We start from the raw sequence: 20686 nt of genomic DNA, 5'->3' as shown, positions 1-20686 counted from the left end.
AAAAGCATATGTTCTAGAGCTACACCAACGGCACTCAAATCTGGGGACCACCCTTTACTTTGGCATGATCATGATCAAATTATTTAAACTAAGTATGCCTTAGAGTGAGCATGTATAAAATGAGGGCCCCAGCAGTACCTACCTCACAGATAGCTGTGAGGCTTCCATGAGTTAATAGTGGTAAAGCATTTATAACAATACTTGTATTTTCACTTTAGCACGTATTTTTTTGCTTGTACCTAAACTTAAGAGCTAAAGCCATAAAATTTAGACAAAAACATAAGCATAAATCTTCATGACTTTAGATATGACACCAAACACACAAGTGACAAAAGAAAACAGATACATTGAACTTTAATATTTAAAAATATTAATATTTAAAAATATTTTCAAAATACATCAAAAAAGTGAAAAGACAACCCAAAGAAAGAATGGGGAAAAATATCTGCAAATCAAAAACCTGATCAGGAACTTGTTTCTAGAATATGTACAGAACTCCTACAACTAAATAAAAAAGACAACCCAATGAAGAAATGAACAAAGGATCTCAACAGACATTACTCCCGAGATTTACATATAATCACTAAATACATGAAAAAATGTCCAACATCATTAAGAGAAATACATTCACTCAGATGGCCATTAAGGGGAGGCAGGGGGGAGACGTAAGAAGTACTCATGAGGATGCAGAGAAATTAAAACCCTCATACACTGCTGGTGGAAATGTAAAATGGTACAGCCACTTTGGGAAACACTTTGACAGTCCCTCAAAAAGATAATAAGGAATTATTGTAGGACCCACCAATTCCAGTCCTAGCTATGTACCCCCAAAATTGGAAATAGATACTCAAACAAATACTGTACATGAATGTTCAAAGAAGCTTTACTTACAAAAGCCAAAACACAACCCAAAGGTCCACCAATGGATGAATGGATAAACAAAATGTGGTGTGTAAGTATAATGCAATATTAGTCATAAAAAGAAACAAAGTATAAGTCAAAAGCATATGTTCTAGAGCTACACCAACTGCATTCAAATCCTGGGACCACCCTTTACTTTGACATGATCATGATCAAATTATAAACTACAATGTAGTTTACTATTGTAAACTGCAATGTAGATGGACCTTAAAAAATATTACACTGAAAAGAAGCTAGACACAAAAGGTCACATATCGATCGTATAAGCAGACTGGTGGGTGCCAGGGACTGGGAGGAGTGAAGAACCAGGGCATCATGTCTTCAAAGTAACAGGGTTTTCTTTCAAAGAAAATCTTTCAAATGAACATCTTTCATAACTAGACAGAGGTGGCGATTGTGAAACAATGTGAATGTTCTAAAAAGTGTTCCTAGTAATATGTGTATTAGATGTTAAATCTGCCTTGCCAGAAAACTGAAAAACACTTGGAGTACAACAAAACAAATCTTACCTCACTTACCATATTATAGAATTCTAGCTCTCTAGGACCCCTTGGAGGTGGCTGTAGCTGTTTCAAAACTGTGCCATCTGGATGTTGCAAGATACCTAAGAACAAAAATTGAATATTGTTAATATTTACATATTTGTTGCTAATCACATATTTGTTAATGCTTTAATAATTGTGTATCTTGTGTCCTAGGATAGATATAGATTTGTTCCTGAAGTTACAGATAAACCACTTTCATAAACTGAAGGGTTTCTTTTTATTTATTTCAGAAATTTTAACATTCAACCAGTATGTTTCCGTGCTTGTTATATGCAAAGCACCAGAACACAAATTCTAAATAGCTTGTTGTCTCCAACTATTCCCCTTACAGCCACCTAGACTTTCTAATAAATATGTATAAATTTTTATAGAAATTCTTCAGTAACAGACTTTTTGGGAGATGTTAATTTATAGTTTAATAAGACGCGAGTTAAAAGCAGGAGCAGCAAAAGCTGATCTCACCTTTATAAAGAGAAAAAAATGTTAACAGTAGTCCTATATGAACCTGCTACTTTGTATTTTTCTCTTATCTGTTATAAGAAAGCAAATAATTTTTTTTCTTGATTTAGATGCACTGTGTACAGCTGTAGAGATAGAATGAGGGCACCTAGCCAAGGGGAAAAGTCAGGGCACCGAATCTGGAGCAGGAACGGTCACCTTTTTATAATCTGCCCTTTTTCTAAAAGACGGAGCCTTTTTCTCAAGTCATATCTATGTACTAGCACTGGCCCTATCCCTATACCACAAAGACTCATTCCTAAATTTATGTTAAAATCTTAAATTTCCATATATTGAGTTTTTACAAAATCATGCCAGTTAAAACACAATAAGGCTCAAATAAATCTATTTATAACTTTAATAAAGTATGCTACTTAAGTTTCTATTGCTATTGACAAGAATCAGAATTTTTTTCTTCCTTTTCTTCTTTTTTTAAATGAACTTATTGAGGTGACACTGGTTAACAAAATTACAGGTTTCAGGTGCACAATTCCACAACACATCATCTGTATGTACACTGTATTGTGTACAAGTCATTTCCTTCCATCACCATTCATCCCCCTACCCTCCCCCACCTCTCTATTTTTCAAATGTAGAAAAATTTTAATTATGATAAAAATGCAGAATTTAATCAACAGAAGCAGAGTCTCAATTTAAGACTACAGTCTCAAGTTATTGATTTTAATACCTAGATGTAGGATAGGTAAGCATTAATCCATATGGGTTAATACTTAGATATAAGATATAAGATTAGTTGATAAGCAAAGGATTTGGGAACTTTTAAGATGTAGCCTAATATAACTAAAAATTGGTGAAGAGAAATTCTAATCCTGAAGGTTGTGATACGTAGAACCAGAAAGACTTTCTCCCCCACAGTAAGAGACAATTTCTATGGGCTAATGGAGAGTGGTAGATGAAAAGAAACCTTGATGAACTTAATTCCAAAAGATGGGGGACATGGAAAATTTGTAAATGAGGAGAGAACCTTGGCAGCTTCTCTTCGGGCAGGCACCTAGTCTACATACAGGTACACCTCCCATTAAACAAATATTTTATCAGGCAAGCAAAAATCAGCTTGACTGTAGACAACAGTGTGATGTGGCAGGATGAATTAGAGACAACAGTCCTTACAGATTATTTGGTCCAACTGTTCTCCTACACGACTCACTCTGCAACACACCCATATAAGTTTTCAAAAAGAGTGGAAGAGAAGAGAAGTGGATGGAAGAGAAGATGGTAATTTCAGGCATTATCCCTATGACATGAATTCAAGGATTCAAATGTAAACCAACAGTATCTTAAACTGAAGACAAATCCCTCCCAGCTGAATAACTGTAAAAAATAATTTTAAAAAGCATCTTGGAAGACTGAGCCAGTAACAGATACACTGAATCTAAGACTACAGCCCAGGATCAGCTTAACCAAAATTCTAGAAAGAATATGACCTATAAGCATCTTACCCTAACAAAGTAAAGGTCTTTCACTCTTTGTGGAACAAAACTAAAAACAGTACATTTTATTCCTCACTGTTCCTTAAATAAAATGTGAAAATCCAATAAAAAATAAAAGATATATCCAAAATACCAACAAAATATGATGCATAATAAAGAGAAAACAGTCAACTGACAAACATAGAAGCTAATCAAGTAATTTTTCTTTGATCAAGTAATTTTAACTATAAATGTGGATGTTAGAACAACAATTATAAATATGTAAAAATTATAGAAAAGTGAATATAAATGCTGAATAAATGAGGTATTTCAGGAGAGAAATAGAAATTTTTTAAAAGACCTAAAACAAAGAGTTAAACAAGAATACTAAAAAAAATCCTTTCACAAACCAGCCTCACTCTAAACGTAAAATAACAACCAAGGAATTTCGACCCCATGGTGCACTAAAGGTTTATTAGTCTATACCCAGTCTTCCGTAACAACACACCATAGATATGTGGCTTAAACAATAAATACCTATTTTCTCACAGTGCTAGAGGCAAGAAGTCCCAGATCAAGGTGCCAGCCAAGTTGGCTCCTGGTGAGAGCTATCTTTCTACCTTGTAGCCTCCTTACTTTGTCCTCACATCTGTGTGGGGGGAAAAGGAAATGAGAGAAGGAGGGAGTGGGAGGGGGAGAAGAGAGCGAGAGCAAGAATGAGCACACTCTCCGGTCTCTTTCTGTAACAACACTAATCCTACTGGATCATGCCCCAGCCCTTGTGGCTTCATTAATCTTAATTACCTCCATAAAGGCCCTATCTCCAAATACAATCATACTGAGGCTTGTCTTTTTTTTCCCCCTAACCTTTGAATTTTAAGGAACACAACATTCAGTCCATAACAGAAGGTAACCATAACAATAACAAATTCAAACTTGGCTCTACTACTGACTAGATTAGTTTAATCACCAACATTAACAGCCTAGCAGAAGAGGCGTTTTAATTTCAGGCGAAAATACTGTTTGCATAAGTTGCTTCAGTGCTATACAACATGTCCAAAATTTGTATAAAAGTTACAAGACATATAAAAAAGAGGGAAAAAAATCACTGTTAAGAGTTAATACAATGGACAGACCAGTTTGAGATGATATTGATGTTATAAATGATCAGAGGAGCTTAAAATAAGCATGATTAATATTTTAAAGATTATAATAGAAAAGGCAAAAACTGCATGAAAGGATGGGGAATTTCAGCAGACAGAAAATTTGAGAGTCAAGTGGACCATTAGAAATAAAAAATGAGCTCAGGCTGGTGTGGTTCAGTGGAGTTGGCCTGTGACTCTTTGGGGCACACGCTTGGGGTGCAGTAGGGTTTCGGCAGGGGGCATGCGAGACACAACCACACATTAATGTTTCTCTCCCTCTCTCTTTCTCCCCTATCCTCCCCCTAAAAATAATTTTTAAAAAACTAAGCTTAAAGAAAAAAAAGGAAATAAATGAGGTAACACTCAAAAAACGCCTTCTGTGGGCTCATGAGTAAACAACAGAGGAAGGAATCAGTGAATTTGATGACAAGTCAACACAAATTATCCAAATTGAAACATAAAGAAGAAAAAAAGTGGGGGACTTCCGCCAAGATGGAGGCATAGGTGGAAACACTGTGCCTTCTCCCACAACCAAGTTTGAATACAACTAAAGTTTGGAGAACAAAGACAGAGCCAAAGAACAGAAAACTGAATTATACGGAAGTCTGACTACATCTAACTGTTCAACAGGGGCGGTAAAAGGGGCAGAGCCAGCAGCAGAGAAGGGTCGGGCAGAAAAGATCCCCCGACCTAGGCGCGCAGGCAGCCCGGACCCAGTCAGGGTGTGGGGCAGACTGACCTTGGTCACACATTCGCGCACAGTGAGACGGACCACGCAGGCCCCAGGGGGCGAGGGCTGACTGTGGTGGCACACTCAGGTGCACTGGGACGAAATGCGTGGGCCCGGTGACGGTGGCAGCTGCGGTACCGGTGGGGGCCCCCGGCGGCAGACAGGACACCATTGCTCCTCGTTGACCCCACCCCCACATACAACGTCACAACTCAGCGACTTAGTTGCCCAGCTCTAGTGAACACCTTAGGGCTCTGATCCTGCTACAGAACAGTCACAAACAGCCCAAAAGATGGCGCAAGAACTCAAAGTCCCAGAGCCGATAACTCTCAGCAACCGAGAAATTGCCAGCCTCTCAGAAGCACAGTTCAAGACACTGTTTATCAGGATGTTAACAGAACTGGTTGATTACAGTCACAAATTAGAGGAAAATACTAAGGCTAAACTAATTGAAATGAAGGGACATGTCCAGGAAACCAATAGCGATGGAAAGGAAACTGGGACTCAAATCAATGGAATGGACCAGAAGGAAGAACGAAACATCCAACCAGAAAGGAATGAAGAAATGAGAATTCAAAAAAAACAAGGAGAGGCTTAGGAACCTCCAGGACATCTTTAAACGTTCCAACATCCTGATTATAGGGGTACCAGAAGGGGGAAAGAAACAGCCACGAGTGGAACACTTATTTGAACAAATAATGAAGGAGAACTTCTCCAGTCTGGCAAAGGAAACAGACTTCCAGGAAATCCAGGAAGCTCACAGAGTGCCAAAGAAGTTGGACCCAAGAAGGAACACACCAAGGCACATCATAATTACATTAGCCAAGATTAAAATGAAGGAGAGAATTGTAGAAGCAGCAAGAGATCAGGGGACAGTCACCTACAAAGGACTTCCCATCAGACTGTCAGTGGATTTCTCAAAAGAGACCTTATAGGCAAGAAGGAGCTGGAAGGAAGTATTCCAAGTCATGAAATCCAAAGACCTACATCCAAGACTGCTCTATCCAGCAAAGCTTTCATATAGAATGGAAGGGCAGATAAAGCGTTTCTCAGATAAGGTCAAGTTCAAGGAGTTCATCATCACCAAGCCCTTATTATATGAAATGTTAAAGGGACTTATATAAGAAAAAGAAGATGAAAAATATGAACAGTGAAAGGACAGCAAACTCACAGTTATTAACAACCACACCTAAAACAAAAGCAAACCAAGAGGACAGCTAGATCAGGAGTGGAACCATAGAAATGAAGAACACATGGAGGGTTAGCAACAGGGGAGTGGGAGGAGGAGAAGGGGGGAGAAGGCACAGAAAATAGCGTAGATGGTAGGTAGAAAATAGATAGGGGGGAGGGCAAGAATAGTGGGGGAAATATAGAATCTAAAGAACTTGAGACACATGGTTATAAACTAAGGGGGGGAGAATGGTGGGGGAGGGAGTGTGCGGGAGGGAGTGTGCAGGAGGGGGGGAATAGAACAACTGTAATGGTATAATCAATAAAATATATTTTTTAAAAAAAGTGGAAAAAAATCACAAGCAAGTATCCAAGATTTGTGGAGCAGCGATCTGAGAAAATGATCGTTTACATCCCCCCACCCCTGCCGAAACAGCTACACCCCTGTTCTTTGCAGCCATTATTCACAACAGCCAAGAAGTGGAAGCAACCTAACGGACACCAAGAGATGAAATGGATTTTTTACAAGGGGTATATAATTTATCGGAATATTATTCTGCCTTAAAGAAGGAAATTACTTTATATGTTGCAACATGGAGGAACCTTGAAGACATATGCTAAGTGAAACAAGCCAAACTTGTGTTGCAAAAGTACAAATACTGCCATGATTCCACTTACATGAGGCATTTAATGTAGTTAAATTCTTAGGAATAGCAATTACAATGTTGGTTTCCAGGGACTGGGGGAAGAGAGAAAGGAAGATTTGTTGCACAATGATTACAGAGTTTAAGTATTGCAAGATGAAGAGTTCCAGAGATTTGTTGCACAAAAACATGCAACTTAAAAATGGGTAGAATAAGAAAAAAATAAAGTTAAAGCAATTTTAAATGGTTGGAACGTAAATTTTATGTTGTGTTTTTTTGCCACAATAAAAAAAAAACACCTTGTGTATTAAGTTGGATTATGACTATGTAAAATGAATGCATGTTAACTTTTCTATCTGTGGATGGAACATTCTAGGTAGGTTTTACTTTTTTTTGTAACTTTTTCCAGAAATTTCTATAATAAACACACACTGCTTTTATTATTAGATAAGTACCTGACATAAGAAAATACATATGTGACAAAAATAATTACATATTCTTTAAAATCTAAGTTATGTAAACAAGTTACTGAAAAATACCAGAAAAAATCTAAAAACAAAGTGTTTGAAGAAATACTTAAGACAACAATGGTTGACATGTTCTAAAGCTAATGAAAAACATTAAAATACAGAACCAAGACACTCATAGAATCCCAAATAGAAAAAAAACCCTCCTAGGTATTTTACATATAAAAAAGATATGCTAGAAATTACTATTCATAAGGAAGTTGTTATATTAATCTTATATATCAGACTATATTAATATCAGCCACAGAGTTCAAAAAAATGAATGTTACCACATGTAAAGAGGAACATTTCATAATGTTAAGGTTAATTCATTAAAACAAAATGATCTTGACTTCCAGCCAAGACGGAGGCATAGGCAGGCATACTGTGCCTCCTCACACAACCAAAATAAGGACAACAAAAATTTAGAAACAATAAAACAACCAGAACTGACAGAAAATTGAACTGTACAGAAGTCTGACAACCAAAAAGTTAAAATAGACACATTCATCTAGACGGGTAGGAAGGGCAGAGCCAGGCGCCAATAGGAGAGGGGTCCCGGCAGAAAAAAAAAAAAAAGCAGTGGCTTTCAGACCCCAGGCCCGCAAGAGGGCAGCAGGCTAAGCCCAGGTACCGGGTGGCAGCAAGCAGACCCAGTGAGGCGCACAAGACGGCTGGCTGACCCAGCGGTCACACATTCGAGCACAGATAAACCAGGTCAAACTGTGGAGCAAGACAGACTGCGCAATCCAGGGCCCCAGCACTGGGAAATAAAACCTCAAAATGCCTATTGAAAACACCCGTGGGGGTTGAGGTGCCAGGAGAGACTCCCAGCCTCAAGGGAGAGTTCGTTGGAGAGACCCACGTGGTCCTAGAATGTACGCGAACTCACCTACCCAGGAATCAGCACCAGAAGGGCCCAATTTGCTTATGGGAAACAGCAGAGGGGACTGAAATATGAGAGTGGAGCCAAGTGCCATTGTTCCCTCTCAACCCTGCCCCCACATACAGCTTCACAACCCAGTGACTGGGTTGCCCCACCCTGATGAACACCTAAGGCTCTGCCCTACCCCTCACTACGCAACAAGACCAAAAAAAAAAAAAAAAAAAAAAGCCCAAGGGTAAGAACAGATCAAAGCTCCACAGCAAATACAACTAAGCAACAAAGAGATATCCAACATATCAGATGCACAGTTCAAAGCACTGGTGATCAGGATGCTCAAAGAATTAGTTGAATTTGGTCGTGAATTAGATGAAAATATGAAGGCTACAGTAAGCAAAATGAAGGAAAATGTACAGGGAACCAATAGTGACAGAATGGAAACTGGGACTCAAATCAATGAAGTGGACTAGAAGAAAGAAAGAAACAGCCAAACAGAAAAGAATGAAGAAACAAGAATACAAAAACATGAGGAGAGGCTTAAGAACCTCCAGGACATCTTTAAATGTTCTAACATCCAAATTATAGGGGTACAAGAAAGGGAAGAGGAAGAGCAACAAATGGAAAAGTTATTTGAACAAACAATAAAGGAAATAGACTTCCAGGAAGCTCAGAGAATCCCAAAGAAGTTGGACCCAAAGAGGAACACACCAAGACATATCATAATTACATTACCCAAGATTAAAATTAAGGAGAGAATTCTAGAAGCAGCAAGAGATAAGGAGTCAGTAACCTATAAAGGAGTTCCCATCAAACTGTCAGCTGATTTCTCAAAAGAGACCTTATAGACAAGAAGGGGCTGAAAAGAAGTATTCCAACTCATGAAAGGCAAGGACCTACATCCAAGATTGCTCTACCCAGCAAAGGTTAGGGTTAACAGTGTAAGGACAGCAAACTCACAGTTATTAACAACCACACCTAAAACAAAAGCAAACCAAGGAAACAACTAGAACAGGAACAGAACCACAAAAATGGAGATCACATGGAGGGTTAGCAACAGGGGAGTGGAAGAGGGAGAGAGGGGGGAAAAGGTACAGAGAATAAGTAGCAAAGATGGTAGGTAGAAAATAGATGGGGGCGGGGGCAAGAATAGTATAGGAAATGTAGAAGCTAAAGAACTTATGACACATGGATATGAACTAAAGGGGGGAATGTGCGGGAGGGGTACACAGGGTGGAAGGGAATGAAGGAGGGGAAATGGGATAACTTTAATAGCATAAGCAATAAAATATATTTAAAAAAACAGCTGAAAAACATGATCTTAAATGTGTGTACTAATAAGTTTCCAAATACACGAAACAAAAACTGAAAGAAGAGGAAAGACAGATTAACTCACAATTACTTTCTCACAACTGATAAACTATAAGGAACATTAGTAGTAATATATAAAACTTGAACGCTATCAAACAACTGATGCAGAATGCTACATCCAACAAATTATATGATTTTTTCCTGTACAAGTAGAACATCTACCAAGACTGACCTTATGCTGGACTACAAAAAAAAAAAGAACAAGCTAAAATAAAAAAGAATTAAAACCACACAGATATTTTCTGACCATAATGAAAATAACAATGAACCTTGAACCTCGTGAACCTTGGCATCTATGATTCCATTCCTGTTCTAGCTGTTTGCTTAGTTTGTTTTTATAGATTCAGCTGATAGTTGTGAATTTGTTGCCATTTTAATATTCATATTTTTTATCCTTTTTCTTAAACAAATCCCTTTAACATTTCCTGTAATAATGGTTTGATGATGTACTCCTTTAGCTTTAGTCTGGGAAGCACTTTAACTGCCCTTCCATTCTAAATGATAGCTTTGCTGAATAGAGTACTCTAGGTTGCAAGTCTTTGCTGTTCACTTTGAATACTTCTTGCCATTCCCTTCTGGCCTGCAAAGTTTCTTTTGAGAAATCACCCATCTGGATGAACGTACCTTCTTTAAATCCTTGGTTGTCAGACTTCCATAAAGCTCAATTTCCTGCCTATTCTGGGAGTTACTTGTTTTGAGGTGTAGTTGTCCCCAGTCTAAGTACTAAGCAGGCTGACCCTGCTTAGCTTCCGAGATCGGACGAGACTGAATGCGTTCAGGGTGGTAAGGCCACAGAATGTTTTGAAGTGTAGCTATAATTCTTTCTGTGTTTGGGGGAGGAGGCATAATGTGTTTACCCATGCCTCCATCTTGACCAGAAGTCCCACTGTACATTTTATGAAACCAGAATATTCTTGATTTTTAAAAACTCCAAGAAAGGCTTAAAAGAAAATTAAAGACCATTACCTCAAATTAACAAAGTCACAGAAATCTCTAAAAAAAAATTAGTAAACCTAATTCAGTAATATATACAGGCTTACTTATCACACCACGTGGACTTTATTCCAGGAATGCAAGATTCATTTAAATATTTCAAAATGAGTAAATATATTGATGTTTTAAAGAGACAGAGTTTCTCAATGAAAAAAAAAAAGTAGGTACAAATACAGAATGGGAGAAGGAAAGAATAACCCTGTGGGATTAGCTTTAAATTACAGGTATATGTATGAACTCAAACTATTGAGTTATGTATTTTAGTCCAATCTAGTGAAAGGATTAAGAACAACAACACACAGGAAGCAATAGTATACCTAGTGCTCAGATCTTGATCTTTAAACATCATTTACCCCTAAAGGAAGCAGGTTCTTGAAGGAAAAATGGCTCATTCCAGGGCTGGGGCAGGGAAGGTACAAGATGAACATTGCACGTCTTTTTATGACAGAAAGTGAGAAAATGCTTTCAAAGAAAAAAAATGGGAAAGGTTTAGAAGACACAGGATCCAGCTTGAAAAAGTTCGTATTGCCTAAATCTGGGACAACATGAGCATCAAAATAAGCAGCAACAATAATAGCTAAGATCCACACATGGAAGTTTGAAAATTCCATTAGTCAAACCTAATAATGAATGCATTAATCAATCAAAGTGAAAGAGAGAGAGAGGGAGGGAGAGAAGGAAAACTATTCCTTAAAGGAGAATACCATCTAATAAATATAACAGGAATAAGTTTGAATATTTTGCAACTATATTAGCAGTAAGTGAGATGGTCAAGTTGTCAATGGATGCTTTTCACACTGAGTGAAAACTTTGATGAGGAACAGTATATTTAACAGTCTTAAAGTATTCCCCTAAATTATTTAATCACAACAGAAAAAAAGAAAACTTTACAGTAGAAAACTTGGCAGACATCACTTAACCAGGAAATCAAAGCTACATCACCAGTAATGCAAATGACATGCTGTGTCTTACAATGTTCCAAGAATACAACATAATACTGTATTTTACCAAAAATGCATGCATATGAATCCAATGAAACTTAAACGATATTCCAAAATCCCATATGCCTATATTCTTCAAATAACCATGGTTATGGAAAGTAAATATAAAAAACTGCTCCAAATGATAGGCAACTAAGGAGTCATAACAACTAAAAGCAATGTGTAGTCATGAATGGGGGAAAAATGCTATAAAAAGATATAGCCCTGGCCAATATGGCTCAGTTGGATGTAGCCCAAAAAGCAGAAAGTCACTAATTCAATTTCCGGTCAGGACACATGCCTGGGTTGTGGGCCAGGACCCTGCTTGGGGATGTGCAGGTGGCAGCTAATCAATGTTTTTCTTCCTCTTTCTCCATCCCTCCCCCTCTGTACAGTAAATAAATAAATACAGCCCTTTAAAAAAAAGATACAGGATAATGACAAAAGCCAAAATGTTACATATTCTGAATTTGATCATTTTACCATGATTAAGAAAACATGCTTAATTTTAGGAGTTACATACTTAACTATTGAGAGGAAAGGAATCATGATGCATAAAATTTAGTCTTAAATGGTTCTGCAAAATCATTATCATATACCACAAGAGAATGATAAAGCAAATGTGGCAAAATATTAATAGGTAAATCTAGATAAATGGTATATTAGTTCATTGTGCCATTCTTGTGACACTTCTGTAACTTTGAAATTTTTCCAAAAAAAAATCTTTATAAAGGCAGTACAATCCCCAGGAGGAAAAATCTATTGAATATTATAGAAGACCTCTACACTGAAAACTATAAGTAAGAGAAATTAAAGGAAGCCTACATAAATGGAGACATATACCATGTTCAAGTATTGGAAGACTTAATATTATTTAAAAAATCAATTTCCACCAAAGCAATATATAGATTCAAAACAGATACAAAATCTTATCGAATTTTTGGGAAAAATGACATGTTGATTTAAAAATCTATATGGAAATTCAAAGGGCCAGAAAAAGTCAAGACAATCTTGAAAAACAAAGTATAATGCTTGCTCTTCAGTATGAGACTTATTCTAAATCAACTTTAATTAAAACAGTGAGATATTATTGCTAATATAAACAAATAAATCAGTGCAAATAAACAGAAGTCCAAAAGCAAATCTAGAGAGCTGACTGGAAATATGTGGTACATATGACAATGGAGTACAACTCTGTTGAACAAGTTGCACTCCATCGTTCACATACACATGAGGTGTACAAAAGATGACAAAGCTCTCCAGAAAAAATATTACTGACTTCTAGGACAGAACATTAGTTAAAAAAGCAAAGCACAAACCAGTATATATAGCACACTGTTTTCTGTATCAGAAATGGAAATCAGAAAACTTACACAGATCTGCTTATTTTTGCAACAAAAAACAGAACTGAAAAATAAAAAGCAAACAAACAAAAAAAATACCCAACAAAACACCCAACAATAAAATTGGTTACCTACAAAGGATGCTGAGGAATGGTGTAGAATAGAAGGGAATGTTGTTACACTTCTGATAAATCCTTTCTGTAAAGTATGACTTTTTTTATAGGCACTCAAAAATATCTAGCTAAATAAAAATGAACAAAAGCCCAGTCAGGACACATGCCTGGGTTGCAGGCCAACTCCCAGCAGGGAACACACACAAAAAAGGCAACCATACATTGATGTTTCTCTCCCTCTCTCCTTCCCCTCTAAAAACAAATAAATAAATAAAATAAAAAATAAATAAATAAATACAGATGTGATGAAAATAACAATATAAAAAGAATGAACAAAAGGAACTCATTTTAAGCGGAAACAAATGAATCCAACTGTACTTCAGAAGAAACTGTCAAAGAAGGTGGTAAAAATAAAACCCCAAAAAGCCCTAAACCAAATAACTTTTTAAGAATTTGCAACCGCCCTCATACCCTTAATATAAGGGAATCTCATCTTGAACGCCTTATCTAGGTTTGTTTTCTGCAGCAGTATGGGAAGAGAATTTCTAAAAATTATAGGATTAAGCAAGAAACACATGTATTAACATTGTGGAGAACAAGGGTTCATACTGAGATAGATGGAAAATAAGAATTTAGAATCAGAACAGAAAAAACTCTGGAGTTAAAATAAAAAGGAAAATATCAGTATAAAATTATAACTTTAAAATATTTACACATACTTTTTAATTACAGCCACTGAAAATGCCTAGAAGCAATGACATTTCAATGGTAATGAGCACACCTAGCAGCCAGATCTTGGTTTCTAAACATCATTTCCCACTCAAAATGAACCAAAACCTTTGGAGAACTGTCTGGTTCTAGAGTTGGAAAGAGATGAGTCTAAAATAACTTGAGACAGAAAATAAATGCCACTGACCAAATTTGGAACAATTTGAACAGTAAAATGAGTAGTTCTATAATGGGTCATGACACTTTATAAAGTAAGAATCCACCCTGGCTGGTGTAGCTCAGTAGATTGAGCGCGGGCCTGCAAACCACACGATCGCAGTTCAATTCCCAGTCAGGGCACATGCCTGGGTTGCAGGCCAGTTCCCAGCAAGGGACTCACGAGAGGCAACCATATATTGATATTTCTCTCCTTCTCTTCCCCTCTAAAGATAAATAAATAAATAAATAAATAAAAACTTTAATATATATATATATATATATATATATATATATACATAAAGTAAGAATCCATGAGTCCAAACTAATCACATATAAGGACATACATACACAGAAGTAAAGGGAGGGCTATTTCTTCTAAGAGAATCCTGATTGTTAAATTAGATGGAGTGGTAGACTGTAAGAAAAATCATAATTTTTCCACTATCAGTGTAAAGACCATCTTGGGCAAGAATCATCAATAGATGGAAACCTAGGGATGAAGTATGACGAGGATCCAGATGACTATGTGATCTTAAAATTAAAATGTCTCCCGGACTTCCACCAAAATGGAGGCATAGGTGGAAACACTGTGCCTTCTCCCACAACCAAGTTTGAATACAACAAAGGTTTGGAGAACAAAGACACAACCAAAGGACAGAAAATTGAATTATACGGAAGACCGACAACAACTAACCATTCAACCGGCACGGTAAGAGGGGCAGAGCCAGCAGCGGAGCAAGGTCGGGTAGAAAAGATCCCTGACCTAGGTGCGCAGTGGACCCAGTCAGCGTGTGGGGCAGACTGACCGTGGTCGCACATTCTCGCACAGTGAGACGGACCACGCAGGCCCCAGGGGGCGAGGGCTGATGGCGGTGGCACACTCACCTGCAGTGGAACAAAACACACGGGCCCTGGTGACGGTGGCAGTGCCGCTCCTGTAGGGGCCGCAGCAGGAGGCAGCAAACAGGACACCATTGCTCCTCATTGACCCTGCCCCCACATACAACGTCACAACTCAGCGACTTAGTTGCCCTGCTCTGGTGAACACTTTAGGGCTCTGATCCTGCTACAGAACAGGCACAAACAGCCCAAAAGATGGCGCAAGAACTCAAAGTCCCAGAGCCGATAACTCTCAGCAACCGAGAAATTGCCAGCCTCTCAGAAGCACAATTCAAGACACTGTTTATCAGGATGCTCACAGAACTGGTTGATTATAGTCACAAATTAGACAAACAAATGAAGGCTAAACTAATTGAAATGAAGGGAGATGTCCAGGAAACCAATAGCGATGGAAAGGAAACTGGGACTCAAATTAACGGAGTGGACCAGAAGGAAGAACGAAACATCCAACCAGAAAGGAATGAAGAAATGAGAATTCAAAAAAAATGAGGAGAGGCTTAGGAACCTCCAGGACATCTTTAAACGTTCCAACATCCTGATTATAGGGGTTCCAGAAGGGGGAAAGAAACAGCCACGAGTGGAACACTTATTTGAACAAATAATGAAGGAGAACTTCCCCAATCTGGCAAAGGAAACAGACTTCCAGGAAATCCAGGAAGCTCACAGAGTGCCAAAGAAGTTGGACCCAAGAAGGAACACACCAAGGCACATCATAATTACATTAGCCAAGACTAAAATGAAGGAGAGAATCCTAGAAGCAGCAAGAGATAAGGGGACAGTCACCTACAAAGGAGTTCCCATCAGACTGTCAGCAGATTTCTCAAAAGAGACCTTACAGGCAAGAAGGGGCTGGAAAGAAGTATTCCAAGTCATGAAATCCAAAGACCTACAGCCAAGATTGCTTTATCCAGCAAAACTTTCATTTAGAATGGAAGGACAGATAAAGTGCTTCTCAGATAAGGTCAAGTTCAAGGAGTTCATCATCACCAAGCCCTTATTATATGAAATGCTAAAGGGACTTATATAAGAAAAAGAAGATGAAAAATATGAACAGTGAAAGGACAGCAAACTCACAGTTATTAACAACCACACCTAAAACAAAAGCAAACCAAGAGGACAGCTAGATCAGGAGTGGAACCATAGAAATGAAGAACACATGGAGGGTTAGCAACAGGGGAGTGGGAGGAGGAGAAGGGGGGAGAAGGCACAGAAAATAGCATAGAGGGTAGGTAGAAAATAGATAGGGGGGAGGGCAAGAATAGTGGGGGAAATATAGAATCTAAAGAACTTGAGACACATGGTTATAAACTAAGGGGGGGGAGAATGGTGGGGGAGGGGGTGTGTAGGATGGAGGGGAATGTAGGGGGGAATAGAACAACTGTAATGGTATAATCAATAAAATATATTTAAAAATAAATAAATAAATAAATAAAAATAAAATTTCTCCCCACAGATGCTTATTGGTTACAAGGGGAAAAATGTTAACTATATCCTGAAGAAGCCCGACCAAACTTGGGCCAGATTATTAAAATTAATTATGGGCAGATAGATATTGTGAGCCTCCAGATATGACTTAAGTAGGGCACAAGTGTATAATGTTCCAACCAAAATTTCACTACCTAAATTTCATCATGAGAACCCATCAGAAATAGAAATTAAAGAATACCTCATAAAATAACTAGCCTATATTCTCCAAAAATGGCAAGTCATACGAGACAAAGAAAGGCTGAGAAGCTGAAATAAATTATAGGATTCTAAGGGATATGACAACTAAACACAATAAATGATCATAAACTGGATCCTGTGGCAAGAAAAACAAATATGATACATTATTGAAACAGTTGACAAAATTAGAATATGAACTACAGATAAAAGCATTCTATCACTATTAAATTTCCCGTATTTTATAAATGTGCTGTGGTCACAGAAATATACACTTAAGTATTAATGCATAAAGGGACATACAACCTATTCTGAAATAGTTCAGGAAAAAAATAAATGCAAAATCAAAAATTCAGAAAAAAGTTAAGTTCTCTGTATTGTTCTTGCACCTTTTCTGTAAGTTTGAAATTATTTTAAGTGAATTAAGTTTTGGAGGATATCTAATAAAATAGGCCAGTAAACCGAAAAAGTTCTGGGTTTTCCCCAAAAAACAGTTATCAGTTTAAATCCCCATTCCCTACATACTACCTCATTCTATATCCTAAATTGGATCAGGACACAAATACCAGATTTCAGATATTTGCCTTAACCTTTAAGGACTTATGAAAGAAATTAATGATACATGTTAAATATTCAAAGAAAAGGGATCTTATGCTAACTTTGGTGAGCTTTGGGAATCTAAATTGGTAGCAATCACACTTCTGTTAAACTTTCCTATAGAAAAAGTTATACAATATGCAAGATATATTATAATACACAAGAATGTTTAATATATAACACAATAGCAAAAATTATGAAAATCTAAAAATCCAACACTGGAGGAAAAAAATTATATTATGCCCCCACTATAGAATACAAATTTTTTAAAGAATAAAGTATACCATTAGCCCTGGCTGGTGTAGCTCAGTGGATTGAGCACGGGCCTGCGAAGCGAGGGGTCACTGGTTTTATTCCCAGTCAGGGCACATGCCTGGGTTGCAGGCCAGGTCCCCAGTAGGGGACACATGAGAGGCAACCACACATTAATGTTTCTCTTCCACTCTTTCTCTTTCCCTTCCCCTCTCTCTAAAAATAAATAAGTATTTTTTAAAAAATAAAATAAAGTATACCATTAATACAAAACTATGGATATACTAACAACACAATGTAATACAGACTGGAAACAAAAAGTTGTTGATATATGTATGTTTGTACGACAAATCAGAATTGTATTATGTGTTCATGTATGTGTCCAGAAATAAAGGCTTTGAAAGGACACACCCGATACAGTTACCAACCCTTGGGAGAGAGCAAGTAGCGAGAAGGGCACTACCATACTGTTTTACTCTTCCAGTTTTTTTTCTTAAAAGATCATGTACTAGTTTTACAATTTTAAAGAAAGCGGGGGGGGGGGGGGGGGGGGCGGGGAAGAAACTTTGTATTCTGAGATTTCAATATACTTTGATGAAATATGATTTCAGCAAAGAGCATAAAATATAACAGATATCAAAACTATAATATTCTTGTCATTTAACTATAACAAGATCTATTTTTCTGTTCAAGTACTGTTATACTATTTGTTCTATGTTCTTAATATCTGACACAGCCAATGTTGATATAAGAAACAACCAAACCTATAGGGATTTTTAATAAGAGTTTATTTCAGCCCAAACTGACAACTGCCAGGAAGCAAGATCTCAAATGCTCCACAGAATGGCAGTTCGCAGTTTCTTTTATGCTTTTGAAATTAAGGATGATTACATGAACGTGGAAGAAAGCAAGAAGAGAACTGAATTACAGGACAGTAAACAAAATTATCTACCCTCTAGAACCTGGTTATTTCAAAGGTGTATTAATCTTAGATGAAAAAAACATGGACAGGGCTTGCTAAATGCAAAAATAAATATTTTACTAAGTTATATACCTACCATGCCTGCCAATTATTATGATCAGATCACCCTGTGAGGTTACTTTCCAGAACCCTTTTTTCATCCACACCAGCAACTCTTTTTTTGGAAATAGGTAAGATATGAATCCTAAATCAAAAAACCCTGGTTACTTAATGCTAGCAATGAAAAAATTTAAAAGCAAATATCCACACAATGTTTTAAGAAAGTTTATTCTGAGAATTTCACTTGACAGCCAAACCAAACTGTGATTTATTAATACATAAAGTACTTAAGAACTGTAAGTGGTTTATTATACTGGAAAGACATAACTTATTAAACTCTGAATTACTATCTTGTTACTGATTTTGTTAATAGGGAAAATTATCATCATATGGTGTCCTTTCACTAATACTACACTCAAGGCTGTGTGAATAGCCGAGAATTAAACTCATCAAATATTTATTAAATTGCTGGCACAGAATGTTTGAGGCACTGTGCACTGGCTGTACAAAGACAGTCCCTTAGTCTTACCAAAAAAAAAAAAAAAAAAAAAGTCCTACAAAAAAGAAGTTTATTTTAAATTGAATGCAACAAATTAAATTTTGGACTCCTTCCCCCAGAATCTAAACTACTCCTGTAATTAGGTAATGTGGGTGACCAATTCTTTCAGCCACTATTTGCAATGTAGTTTTAAGTCACATTCAAGGCACTTTTGTAATGAGTCAGAGATAACTCTCTGAAAAGGCTCTTATTACATATTTTGATAAGCAGTAGTTACACCCTAAGTGACAATCATTGATTTTGTCTTAATGTTAGGATTTTTTCCCTCTCTTCTCCTTTACACAGAAGTCAATCTAGAGACCCTTAGGAAACAATTTTTTTTCAGGCCTCTAGAATAGTATCAGGAATATTATCAGCGCAATTAATTCATCAGTGAAAATCAATTGGTATGCACATAAACCTGTTAACCCTAATTCCTTAGAACTCCCAAATTTTCATTACGTGAAGTGACACTCAAGAATGTATATACCAAGCATCCTGAGAATGTTATCTCCTTACATCTATGCTAAACACCTTGAGAATGATGTTTGCTTCCTTATCTGGTGTACTGAAGGGGAGGTCACGTTTCCCTTTTCCACTCCTTCCGTAGTTCAACCCAGCAGAATGTACAAGGCTTCGGGGATAAACAGACTGGGTACCTAACTGGAGGAACTCATAATTTAGTGGGGAGAAAGTGTGTCAAAGACATGACAACATCATTAAGGTCTAACTTGAAACACAAGGAAGGCAAAGATAAACGTAGTGGGAAATGCTTCTCTTCGAGAAATAACATACAGTGCATTCGAACAAGTATTCTTCCATTTTCAAAACTCTTAGTTATGTGCAAGCACAATACAAGGTGCACAACTGGTGCTCTGAGGCAGGACCCTTGGTTTCCTGATTCTAACATTGCAGTTGTGGGACTTAAGGCTTGTCAATTAACCAGATTCGGCATTAGTTATTTCCTCTAAAAGTGTATTACTTAACTAGCCTAAACTCAAATCACCTTACCAGCATAAACCAAATTGTTTCTAGTGGCTTTCAGGTCTAAGATCTGTTTTACTAACGCACTCCCCAAGTAATCATGATTCCGAGAAGCAAGGTGAGTAAGCTAAGTGAACTACGGTTTCTAAACCAAACTGTACATCATCAAGATAAACTGAGATAGGCCCCGCATTGTGCTTTAAACACTGTGAGCTCAAAAAATGTATTGCACCCGCCACGATAATCTTATATAAAGATGGATCAGGAATAATTGAATGTCCTGCCCCTGTGCCATTCTAGTACAACAGCAGGGTGTTGTTTCCTACCACGAATCCGAGTTCCTGCTACTGGAACCACGCCTCCTGGAGAAATCCACCAGATATCAGGAAAACCTCCCAGGAGGCTGGGAGGGATCTCAGATAAGACAAGCTCTCAAAAAGACAAAATAAAGGAGGGGGGCTGTTTTTCCTCCCCTTCTGCTTTGCACTGAAAAAAGAGGCACTAGATTAGCATCATCTGCATTTCATTCCTTCTCT

General features: G+C 37.4%; 1 protein-coding gene across 2 annotated transcripts in view; it reads right to left on the bottom strand.

Annotated features, from left to right (window-relative positions):
• The window catches only part of IPMK (inositol polyphosphate multikinase), a 46515-nt gene that overhangs the window by 24956 nt on the left and 873 nt on the right, over positions 1 to 20686 (bottom strand). The window contains exon 2 of one of the 2 annotated variants that reach the window (XM_037062759.1): positions 1431 to 1525. In XM_037062759.1, coding sequence (XP_036918654.1) covers positions 1431 to 1525 — 95 coding nt within the window. The remainder of the gene's footprint in view (positions 1 to 1430; positions 1526 to 20686) is intronic. The other variant, XM_037062760.1, reaches the window with a different exon arrangement.

This window comes from Sturnira hondurensis, unplaced genomic scaffold, assembly GCF_014824575.4.
Source record: "Sturnira hondurensis isolate 20B ecotype Veracruz unplaced genomic scaffold, ASM1482457v3 Scaffold0014302, whole genome shotgun sequence".
Lineage (NCBI taxonomy): Eukaryota > Metazoa > Chordata > Mammalia > Chiroptera > Phyllostomidae > Sturnira > Sturnira hondurensis.
The sequence above is the reverse complement of the archived record's forward strand: the minus strand, read 5'-3'. Positions and strand labels throughout refer to the sequence as shown.